This window comes from Salmo trutta, chromosome 25 (assembly GCF_901001165.1).
Source record: "Salmo trutta chromosome 25, fSalTru1.1, whole genome shotgun sequence".
In the NCBI taxonomy this organism is placed as follows: Eukaryota; Metazoa; Chordata; class Actinopteri; order Salmoniformes; family Salmonidae; genus Salmo; species Salmo trutta.
In genome coordinates this window covers 38464421-38477091 of record NC_042981.1, presented here as the reverse complement: position 1 = coordinate 38477091, position 12671 = coordinate 38464421, and the positions used below count along the sequence as shown (strand labels likewise).

At 43.1% G+C, this 12671-nt stretch overlaps 1 protein-coding gene across 9 annotated transcripts in view; it reads right to left on the bottom strand.

Moving 5' to 3' along the window:
• The window catches only part of kidins220a (kinase D-interacting substrate 220a), a 110960-nt gene that overhangs the window by 7200 nt on the left and 91089 nt on the right, over positions 1–12671 (bottom strand). For 8 of the 9 annotated variants that reach the window (XM_029713937.1, XM_029713935.1, XM_029713940.1 and 5 more), the window contains 3 exons: positions 11087–11313; positions 10446–10568; positions 6066–6203 (listed from right to left, as the gene is read on the bottom strand). In XM_029713937.1, the coding sequence (XP_029569797.1) occupies positions 6066–6203; positions 10446–10568; positions 11087–11313 (488 nt within the window). The remainder of the gene's footprint in view (positions 1–6065; positions 6204–10445; positions 10569–11086; positions 11314–12671) is intronic. The other variant, XM_029713943.1, reaches the window with a different exon arrangement.

Below are 12671 nucleotides of genomic sequence, written 5' to 3'. Positions count from 1 at the left end.
GAATAATAGTGAAGACATCAAACATATGAAATAACACATATGGAATCATGAAGTAACCAAAACAGTGTTAAACAAATCAAAATAGATTTTATATTTGAGATTTTTCAAAGTTGCCACCCTTTGTCTTCATGACAGCTTTGCACACTCTTGGCATTCTCTCAACCAGCTTCATCTGGAATGCTTTTCCTACAGTCTTGAAGGAGTTCCCACATATGCTGAGCACTTGTTGGCTGGTTTTCCTTCACTCTGCAGTCCAACTCATTCCAAACCATCTCAATTGGGTTGAGGTTAGGTCATTGTGGAGGCCAGGTCATCTGATGCAGCACTCCATCACTCGCCATCTTGGTCAAATAGCCCTTACACAGCCTGGAGGTTTGTTTTGGGTTATTGTCCTGTTGAAAAACAAATGATAGTCCCACTAAACGCAAACCAGATGGGATGGTGTATCGCTGCAAAATGCTGTGACCATGCTGGTTAAGTGTGCCTTGAATTCTAAAGATATCCCCGACAGTGTCACCAGCAAAGCACCCCCACACCATCACACCACCTCCTCCATGCTTCACGGTTGGAACCACACAGATGGAGATCATCCGTTCACCTATTCTGCGTCTCACAAAGACACGGCGGTTGGAACCAAAAACCTCAAATTTGGACTCATTACACCAAAGGACAGATTTCCACCGGTCTAACATCCATTGAGCATGTTTCTTTGCCCAAGCAAGTCTCTTCTTATTATTGTTGTCCTTTAGTAGTGGTTTCTTTGCAGCAATTCAACCATGAAGCCTGATTCATGCAGTCTCCTCTGAACAGTTGATGTTGAGATGTGTCTGTTACTTGAACTCTGTGAAGCATTTATTTGGGCTGCAATTTCTGAGGCTGGTAACGCTAATGAACTTATCCTCTGCAGCGGAGGTAACTTTGGGTCTTCCTTTCCTGTGGTGGTCCTCATGAGAGCCAGTTTCATCATAGATCTTGATTGTTTTTGCGACTGCACTTGAAGAAACGTTCAAAGTTCTTGAAATTTTCCGCATTGACTGACCTTCATGTCTTAAAGTAATTATTTCTCTTTGATAATTTTAGCTTTTCTTACCATAATATGGACTTGGTCTTTTACCAAATAGGGCTATCTTCTGTATACCAACCCTACCTTGTCACAACACAACTGATTGGCTCAAACGCATTAAGAAGGAAAGAAATTCCACAAATTAACTTTTAACAATGCACACCTGTTAATTGAAATGCATTCCAGGTAACTACCTCATGAAGCTGGTTGAGAGAATGCCAAAAGTGTGCAAAGCTGTCATCAAGGCAAAGGGTGGCTACTACCTTCCAATGGTATACAGTAGTCCTGGGCCACATTTCCAAACATGAGCTTGTATGAACTCTACATTGCTATACTTTCCTCAGGAAACAAATGTGTCCCCGGTTCTGCACCTCACAAAACAATAAATCATTTTACAAAGACAACGTCTCACTTGAAGTGTTGTTAGGTGGGCCGACTAGGGTCTAGAGCAGTGGTTCCCAAACTTTTTATAGTCCCGTACCCCTTCAAACATTCAACCTTCAGCTGCGTACCCCCTCTAGCACCAGGGTCAGCGCACTCTCAAATGTTGTTTTTAACCATCATTGTAAGCGCGCACACACACACACACACACACACACACACACACACACACACACACACACACACACATTTTCAGTTTTTGCCTAAAATGACATACCCAAATCTAACTACCTGTAGCTCAGGCCCTGAAGCAAGGATATGCATATTCTTGGTATCATTTGAAAGGAAACATTTTGAAGTTTATTGAAATGTGAAAGGAATGTAGGAGAATATAACACAATATATCTGGTAAAAGATAATACAAAGTAAAAAATCAACCGTTCTTTTGTATTTTCTTTGTACCATCATCTTTGAAATGCAAGAATAAGGCCATAATGTATTATTCCAGCCCAGGTGCAATTTAGATATTGGCCACTAGATGGCAGCAGTGTGCGCGCAAAGTTTTCGTTTGATCCAATGAACCATTACATTTCGGCTAAAAATGTTGTATCAAGACTGCCCAAAGGCCGCCTAATTTGTTTAGTAATTACTTTTCATGTTCAAAACTGTGCACTCTCCTCAAACAATAGCATGGTATTATTTCACTGTAATAGCTACTGTAAATTGGACTGTGCAGTTAGATTAACAAGAATTTAAGCTTTCTGCCAATGTCAGATATGTATGTCCTGGGAAATATTCTTGTTACTTACAACGTCATGCTAATCGCATTAGCCTATGTTAGCTGAACCGTCCCATAAGAATAAGTGTGAGTTTTTGTCACAACATAGCTCGTGGGAAGTGACAAATAATAATAATCAATCATTTTGCTCTTTATTTAGCCATCTTACAGAAAAAAAATTATTTGTTCCTCAAAAATTGTGAATAACTCACCACAGGTTAATGAGAAGGGTGTGCTTGAAAGGATGCACATATATCTGCAATGTTGGGTTGTATTGGAGAGAGTCTCAGTCTTAAATAGTTTTCCACACAATCCACTCTCACATAGGAACGTGGTTGAAAAGGGCATCAATGTCTTAACAGCGCGATTTGCCAAGGCAAGAAACTCTGAGCGCAGCCCTATCCAGAAATCTGGCAGTGGCTTCTGATTAAATTCAATTTTCACAGAACCGCTTGTTGCAATTTCGATGAGGCTCTCTTGTTCAGATATCGGTAAGTGGACTGGGGGCAGGGAATGAAAGGGATAATGAATCCAGTTGTTTGTGTCGTCCGTTTAGGGAAAGTACCTGCATAATTGCACACCCAGCTCACTCAGATGCTTTGCTATATCACATTTGACATTGTCCGTAAGCTTGAGTTCATTTGCACACAAAACAAATAATACAATGATGGAAAGACCTGTGTGTTGTCCTTGTTAATGCAGACAGAAAAGAGCTCCAACTTCTTAATCATAGCCTCAATTTTGTCCTGCACATTGAATATAGTTTCGGAGAATCCCTGTGATTCAGATCATTCAGGCGAGAAAAAACATCACCCAGATAGGCCAGTCGTGTGCGAAACTCATCATCATGGAAGCGGTCAGACAAGTAAAAATTATGGTCAGTAAAGAAAACTTTAAGCTTGTCTCTCAATTTAAAAAAAGGTTGCCCCTTGATAACCAGAGCACTTCTGTATGTTGTAAAAGTGTTACATGGTCGCTGCCCATATCATTGCATAATTCAGAAAATACATGAGAGTTCAGGGGCCTTGCTTTAACAAAGCTAACCATTTTCTCTGTAGTGTCCAAATTCCCTTGGCAGCAAGAGCCTCTCGGTGGATGCTGCAATGTGCCCAAATGGCGTCGGGAGCAACTGCTTACACATGTGTTACCACTCCACTACGTCTCCCTGTCATGGCTTTGCACCATCAGTACAGATACCAACACATCTTGACCACCAAAGTCCATTTGATGTCACAAAGCTGTCCAGTACTTTAAAAATATCATTTCATGTTGTCCTGGTTTCCAGAAGAGGATGTCTTCCTTAATTGACCCCCCATAAACGTAACGGACCCACCACGTCTGTTGACTCATCCAGCTGTAACGCATATAATTCACTGGCTTGTATGCGAAGTAGTAATTGTTTCAAAACATCTCCTGCCATGTCACCGATGCATCGTAAAACAGTGTTGTTTGATGAAGGCATTGTCTGTATAGTTTTTTGGGCAGCAGGAGGAATTAAGTCCTTCACTATAGTATGGGGCTTGCCTGTCCTAGCCACTTGGTAGCTCACCATATAAGATGCTTCTAGCCCCTTCTTAATGGTATCTGTTGCTTTTATACATGTCTTACTACTCGAAAGTTGTCTTTATTCTCGCTCCAAAAACTCCCATGGCTTATTTTTCAAATTGTCAGGTTTCGTTTCTAAATGTCTGCGCAAGAGTGAAGGTTTCCCGCGAGAGAGTACCGATTAATGTGATTGGATGTTAATTATTTGACTAGGCTACCTGATTTATTTATTTTATTTATTTCACCTTCATTTAACCAGATAGGCCAGTTGAGAACAAGTTCTCATTCACAACTGCGACCTGGCCAAGATAAAGCAAAGCAGCGCGACACAAACAACACAGAGTTACACATGGAATAAACAAACATACAGTCAACAACACAATAGAAAAAAGTATATATATACAGTGTGTGCAAATGAGGTAAGATAAGGGAGGTAAGGCAATAAATTGGCCATAGTGGTGAAATAATTACAATTTAGCAATTAAACATTTGACATTGTGTTGTTATTTCGCTAAACACCAGATGGTATAATTTATTTTTGGCAGTGAAACGGAGGCTACTCAGGCGAGAAAAAAACCTCACCCAAATGTATAGCCCCGTTGAAAAATGTACTGTTTGAAAATGTGAAGAAAAAAATGTGAATCACATTTTTATTTGGCGTACCCCCGTCGGCATTGCTACGCGTCACACAGTTTGGGAATACCTGGTGTAGAGGAATTGATATATAGCCTAGACATTAATGACATCCTGTCTAAATGGACTGGAAGCTCAATGCAGACAGCAACTTTGGCTGTTTTGTTGGGCCATATAAAGCCTACACAGATCATTATTAAATAGCCAGGTGCAGTAAAAAAAAATGTGATTGCCATGTGTTTTATATTCACACTATATATACAAAAGCATGTGGATACCCCTTCAATTTTGTCGATACGGCTATTTCAGCCATATCCATTGCTGACAGGTGTGATGGAGCTTTGGCCTTCCTAGTGACATCATCCGACGGTAAATTAGCTAATAGACCAATAAGAAAGAAGTTCCAAACCTCTCTGCCAATAACAGCTAGCTTTCAGTTTTCCCCTCCCCACTCCCAGACAGTCCTAGCAAAAAAATCTTGCTTGAGAAATTGCTCTTTGCTTAGAAGCTATTTTTGTTTCTTCTTGACAATTTTAATTGAAAACAAATCACAGTACAGTATGGAATTGTTAATCAGAAATGATTTGATATTAAGATAAAAACAGCTCCATTAGAACTTTAATACAGACAAAAATGAAACCCTTGGTTGTTGCTCAATATGCATACTACCATGCTCCACACTCTCATGCTGCAAGTTTGTTCTCTGAGGACTTGAGTACATACAAATGTACATTTGAAAAGCAATGTGCACTCCCATGCTACTGCATTAACTTTGAACAATACAAACTAAACAAGATAACTACATAAAGCAAACGTGAGCTTGTAACGTCATAATTATCAGCTAGCTATATGTGAATCCTATTAATCTAGCCAGCCAGCTAGTTTTACATGTAAAAGCGACCTAAAACTAATGTTGTTATGAATGGTAGCTGGCCAACATTAGCTAAAAACTCTTCATGGGTAGCTAGCGAACAACCAATTGTTCGTTAGCCAGCCTTTGGTCTATGCACACTACACAGTGGATATTCTAGGCAGTTAAACATGCCAAAATGAACACAGTATGTATTTATTAACGTATCAACATAAAATATTGTATTCAGGCAACATATGCGATGCGAGTGGGCAACATTTCATTCCAAAGTTGGAGTTGATTTTCTCTCACTTCAGCTCAAAACCAGATGGCATTCAAGAAATGTTGAGATGTATTTTATGTGGTTGCGTCATATTCCGTTCATATTTCAGTTGACGCTTGCATCGATGCATGCTTTGAAAAGTACGCATCTGAGGATTGGCCTCTGTTCTCTGTTTTGCATACTTTGATTTGGACTCATACCCCAACTGTTCCGTTCTACAATTTGCGTGCTCGGAGCACGGTAGTATGCATATTGAGAAACACCCCTTGTGTGAAATGGATACACTGACATGACTGATATTGAATCTTTTGAATCAACTTTATTGACAGAAGTGTTGTATAAGCAAACATAGGAGGCCGAGTGTGTGTATGAGGGTTGTGTGTGTATATGAGGGTTGTGTGTGTATATGAGGGTTGTGTGTGTATATGAGGGTTGTGTGTGTACATGAGGGTTGTGTGTGTGTGTATATGAGGGTTGTGTGTGTATGAGGGTTGTGTGTATGAGGGTTGTGTGTGTGTATAGCAGGCCTCACCTTCTTGATGGTGGCGGTGTACTGGGCCAGCATGCTAGGGTCCATGCCGTTGATGTGTTTGACGTGCTCACACACCGCGTCCGTGTTCAGAGAGCTGAGGAGTACCACAGGGGCGCCTGGTACCCCGGAGCCGGAACCCTGTCCCCCACACACACACACACACACACACACACACACCATTTGACTAAGTAGCGTAGCATGGATCATTTACAACCACTGCAAACTCATACGGTTAGCGCAACGCTTCAACCACCACAGCATAATGTTACAACAACCACAGCAAGGTTAATATGAACGAAGGTTAACACTGGAGTATCTATTCACTGCAACCAGGAACACTATTCCCTTTTTCACAGCATGGCACAAAGACAAAAGAGCAAGCAAAACCAAAATGCAATTATCTTTGTTAGTGCAGGCACCTGTGAGGTAACAATAGAAGAGCATGGTAACTAAAGTGGCACCAGATGTGCAATATGGGCTCTGTTGGGGGTCTTTATGTTAAATCTGAACGCTGTAGATGGTAGTGCAGTGTTCAATGTACACACATGAGCCGTGTGTGTGTGTGTGTGTGTGTGTGTGTGTGTGTGTGTGTGTGTGTGTGTGTGTGTGTGTGTGTGTGTGTGTGTGTGTGTGTGTGTGTGTGTGCGTCTCCCCCTCATATAAGCTTGAAGAGTGGCCAATATCCTCGCCCCCCTAATGATCTCGAACCAGAGACTCCCAGCTAGCCTGACATGCCACCCACTAGCAGTGAAACAAAACACAACAACCCTCCTCCTCCCTCCCTCCCCCCCACTCTCTCTTTCTCTCTATTAATACCACTAGGACATGGTCTCAGACTGAGCAACAACAAAACAACAGCTTTGTCGACATGGGCGAGAAGGCGGCGAGGCTTAGAAGATGTCTGCGCTTGCTCTCTCGCTGCGAGTGCTCGTTAGAGAAAATAAGCTGTAGACGTCTTAACAGAGCCGAGCAGAACGGGGAGGGGGGGGGGGTGTCGCTCTGTGAAAGGAGGCAGAGGGTGAAGGTCAGTTAGGGAGGTTAGCTACTGTACACAGACAGTGCTGAAGGAGTGTAGCGTACTGCTGTATCAGCTGCACTATGCACTAATAGTGTGTGTGTGTGTGTGTGTAGCTATAGCGATAGCAGTCAAGACTTGCTGTAACACAACATTCTGCATCTCTGCTATGCAAAGGAACAAGTGTCAAAGGAACATAGACAACTTTACCTGTTGAGTTTTATAGACATTTCTTGTGTCAGTTTGATTAGCATGCCCCTGCAGCCCTTTTTCATTCAAAGCACCAGAGAGAGCAATTATCTTGTAGACTGTAGAGCTCCTCAGTAATGATGGCCCATACGATTTCTGCTTCTTAGGTGTAGAAATTAGACTACTTGACAGGCATTTTGAAACATGCTCCTAAAATTGAGTCTCGCAAACACGGCAACAAAAACTTTCTGGTGAATTTTTTTGAACTCAACTAGAAGTAGGATTCATTATACATAATTCATTATACGTTGGATGACCTAGAAGAGGCCTACGTTCTAGAAATATTGTACATTCAACTAAAACTACATTCAACGACATAAAACGACCTTATCTAGAAGAAAATATATTATCTGTGGAGGTGGGCTACATGGAAGGTGGGTGGAGGTTCTCGTCTAGGTTTATAATGCATGACGGGCGGAGGGAAAAGCATGATGTGTTATATTAGCTGGTGGAGGTGAGGTAGAAAGGTGGCGAGAAAGTTAGAGACAGTGAAATCCAAAGAGATGCGTGTACCTGCTTGGGTCTGAAAGGCTGTGACAAAAACTGCTTTGGGGAGAGAAAGCGAGGGATAGAGACAGGCAGACAGGACCAGGATATTAGGCCACATGCTGAAGTCATCATAGAACGCAAGAGAACAGGAGACACATTCACGTCAGACTAGAAAACAAAACATTTATCTTGAAACACAGCAGGCAAAGGCACTTTTATAACATTACAGCAAAGACAAACTGAGAAGCCATTTAGTTTCAAATTATTACAGTAGGAAACAAAAAAAGATATACATATTTTTAGAAACAGAGGACATTCAGAAGATGATCTTTGCAGAGAGGACGAACAGCACAGAGCGTGATGTTTGGAGAGAAAGTGAAGCGGAGAGGAGAGAAAGAGAGCACTTTTCTCCCCTAACACAGAAAAGCAGAAGTTTCCATTCTGAGGAAGCCTTAAAACCTGGTCCTCCACCCAGACGTTGTATGTGTGACTGTGCACACTGCGTCAGTGTGTTACGCTGTGCCATTACGTACACGCATGTGAGTGTGTGTGTGTATGCACACAAGTGTGTGTAACTGTGTGTGTGTGTGTGAGCTCCCTGTGTGCGATAAGGCTGTAATTACAGTGGTGCGGGGCGTGGGCAGCAGAGGGATGGGAAGAGGAAACAGAGGCCTGTGAGGGAGGAAGCGTCTCTGTGAGAAGATAAGCCCTTGTGCTCATTGAGTTGCTGCTTCCGCCCTGCTAGCCTCTGATGCTAATCCCTCCTCATCCAGCCCTATGGGGATATAACCGGTACACTATTCATCAGCTGGGGCTAGGCAATTACACTGGACTGCCCACTGCACACACATACAGACAGTGCTATATACACAGACCAATAGAGAGCGGGGAGGAGAGAGTATTAGAGGGATAGAGAGAGGGTGGGATACAGAGGGTGATGGGAATCGAAAGCGATGGAGAGGGATCAGTAAGGACAGTAGGCATATAGGCCTTTTCCTGTTGGACTTCCATAGTGAACAGAGCAAGTCAGTCAGACACATTGTACTTACCAAAAGGAAACCTAAGCTGAGACATTGGCCATTGTTAAATGTGTATATCCATTACTAACTGCCATGTCATTAGCCTTTAGTTACTTCAACCTTCCTGTGCACTAGTTCTATATGAATGTGCTCCCTACATGCAGATACTGTATAGAATGGTAGCAGTTGCACTCGCACAGTAGTTAGTTCACTCCTGGACAATGAGACTCACATTCAAACAGGACTGAGCTATTACAATTCGCTACGGTGCCGGCCACAAACAGGGGAGCCACCGGTGCAATTATTCAACATGAGACGAGACATGACATTGTCACTGACATACCCCGTCTGCTTTTCAAACCATGTTAGTGTATCTGGCCGATGGAAAAGGTTAGCTGTGCGCACGCGAGTGCATGGAAAGCATTTTGGTGTGTGTTTGTGTGTGGCGAGTTGTGACAGTCAAGACGGAAGGACACAGATGCTCCAGCTAATGCCAACACTCCACACCAGCCTGTCGTGTTACCATAGGGAGATCACTGGTAGAGGGGGTGGGGAGGCCCTCTCTGGCATCCTCAGCGATTACATCCGGACATGGGCACAGAACGGGGAACGGGGCGGGTAAGGCGGCACTGGATATAAGAATAACTGAAACTAGAATGGGATGTAAATAAAATACATGACAACACAATCCTTGGAGAGTGAAAAGACGTTGGGAGGAATGAAAAGGGGGTACATGTCATGCGAGATGACATAATGGACCTGAAGGCAGATGGAGAGATCTACTGTGACCCACTGCTTCTGCTATCAGGTCGTAAATCACAGCTGGCCTGGTACATTGTTTGCTGTCTGCATTCAGGTTACACTGTTTCAGTTTCAATGAGAGAATATTCTGAACAAAAAAACGGACGAATGTAACTAAGGCTTGGAATGTCAATACAATCAAACTAGCAAGGCAAGGATCACAAGTCAGTCATAATGTGGCTAATAGGCTAGTGTACCTATTTATGTAGAAAGGTAAAAACACAGAGCCTAACGTTAGCTAGATAGTTAGCATATCTCTTGCGTTCGCAAATTCACTCTGGCTATCTACTCCGATTTCAGAGCACTCTCGCCTGAGTGTGCCAGAGTGCAGAATAACTGATGAATTTACGAAGGTGCAACACCTGCTGAATATGACCAGTATCAGTAAACGTAGGCAAAAAAAGTAACAGTTAGTCAAGAATACTCTAGGTAACATGTAAACAGCCTAACCAGCTCTGCTACGGCGAGTAAAATGGTCAGAGTGAGGTGTTCTCATTTGTGTCTGGAAGTAACTAGCTGGCAAACTAGCCAACCTTAGCCAATTAGCTTGGGTGCTTGGTTGGGACAAGCATGCATTGGCAGGCAAGCTGCAGAAGGATGAGGAAGCAAAAATTCCCTGTTGTTTATAAGAGCAATTTTGACGGCCTACTAGCTGAAAAGGTTTGAGAGGGTTAATCTAATGTTCCTTCGTTAGATTTTAGCAGTCTCGCTTTAGGTGGTCTCAAACAGAACACTGCACTATACTATAGTGGACTACTGCTAGCTACTAGTGCTAGGTGTACTACTGACAGGCACCTCTGTACTTACAAGTCCATTGGGGTCCCTGGGGTAGCCTGCTTTAATGGAGGGGCGTGACTGGGTCGGGGCAGGGTGAGGATGGGAGCTGTATTGATGCCGGGGTAGGTGATACTCATGATGGGGGAAATAAGGCTATATGGAAGGATGAAGAAGGAGAATGGTTAAAGTGCACAACATGAGGATTGTATGAGGGATCATTCATACACATATATCTGAGGTAACCCTAGAACTGTGAAGGATCCATTTTTTTTTTAGAGAGGAGGTCTGCACTGTAACATTTAAAAATTAGGTGAAGTGAGTAAATGGACCTGTATTGTGAGGTGCATTGAGGTAGCTGTGCAGTTACATTAACAAAACAGAGGTAAGTAACCATCACTTAACAAAGCATGGATTGCTGTCATACCTTTGTCCATAGACTGCTTACAGGGTAAGAAACATTTTATTTTGGGTGCGCTATCCCTTTAAGTCGTGTGTCTCCAAAGGAAAACGGAGGTAGATTCAACTGCACTGTGATTCTATTCATACTAAGGTGTACTGAAGTACGTTGAACAAAACTTTGGTACTCTACCGTATACTAAATGAATGTGTTCTGAGCTAGGTTCAGGTGCAGTCAGTTGCCTGTCTGCTGCTGTGTTGTGTTGACGTCTCACCCGAGTGTAGAAGGGGTGCTGCGGGGCGGGCATGCTGTAGTAACTGCTGTGGGGCTGGGGGGGCACTAGCCCTGGGGGGGGCAGGGAGCCGGAGAAGGAGCCCGTGGGGGAGCAGGCGGCCGAGTGCTGGCCGAAGGCAGAGGAGGCGCGGGCTGGGACGTCCTGCAGGGGCAGCGTGGGATAGGTCACTCCTCCAATGTGCATCTGCTCCCTGGCAGCACGAACATCTACAGGGAGAGAGGGAGAAGGGAGGGGGGGAAGGAGGGAGCGACAAGTGAGGGGGAAAGTTGGTAACAGGACTAGATAAGGAGAGAGATAGAGAGAGGGAGGGAGTGGGTGGAGAGACAGAAAGACATTATGAAGAGAGAGAGGGAGAGGAGGAAGGGAGGGTAGAGCGGGGGAGCGAAAAGGAGACATTTCATCTCTGATGCTGATGTAGATCCCGTCTTGGCTCCGACTATAAAGAGACTTTAGATCCACCCACTCAGAAACAGATTCAAGCAAACATATTTGATCGTTCTTAGCGGGTTCACATAGAGAGGTTCTGTGGAGAGAATGCAAATCAAATGCCACGTACATGGATAAACTTTCATGATGTGATTGAGTGCACTTGAGGGAGCAGGGTGGAAAATAACACATTGTTAAAGTTATTGGCTTTACTGAAAATAGACAACATTAATTCAAACTCTCACTTTTGCCAAGAAAACTGTATTTTTTTCTGCAGATAAATTGCATTTTAACTGTCTTATAATACAAAAAAACCGAAACAATAAAACAGAGTGGGATAAGTGGCCAGGTAAGAAACGGGCACCAAAATGTCTCGGTCATAAGAGTGCATGTTGTTGAATGATGGGTTGAGTAGAGACTCAACCCTGCAGTAAGGGAGCACAATGGAGGCCTTGTGAGTGAGTGAGTCAGCCTGGTAAGTGAGTGAGTGAGTGGGTATCACTGACCACCGTGCCCACTGGCTGGCTGCAGGACACTGGAAACAGGACTGGATGACTGGCCAGGGAGGGACAGGGGCATTGGTCACCTTCCAAAGCTCGCTCGCACACGCACACATGCAGTCTCCTTTATTAGTGACGTTAGGCCTTTGAGTTGGATAGCTGACCGACTGTTGTCTTTGGCTGCATTTAAATGTGTTTGGTTGCAGATCAATGAGTAAGTAACAATTTAGCTAATTACACAAATATATTGACAGAACACTTACAGTGCCTTCAGGAAGTATTCATACACCTTGACATATTCCTAATTTTGTTGTGTTACAGCCTGAATTCAAAATGGATTACATCGATTTTTTTTATCTCACCCATCTCCACCCCATAATGACAAACTGAAACCATGTTTTTATAGACATTTTTGCAAATTTATTGAAAATGAAATACCCTATTTACATAAGTATTAATAAGTCAAGGGGTATGAATACTTTCTGAAGGCACTGTACATTCATTTCAGTTAATGGCATGTTTACAAAGAGAGTCTCAGAGTAGAAATGATAACATGGGATCAGTTTTTCCTTTTAGATCATAATGAATAGGAGTATATGGACAGGTGGGGACTGATCCTAGATCAGCACTCCTACTCT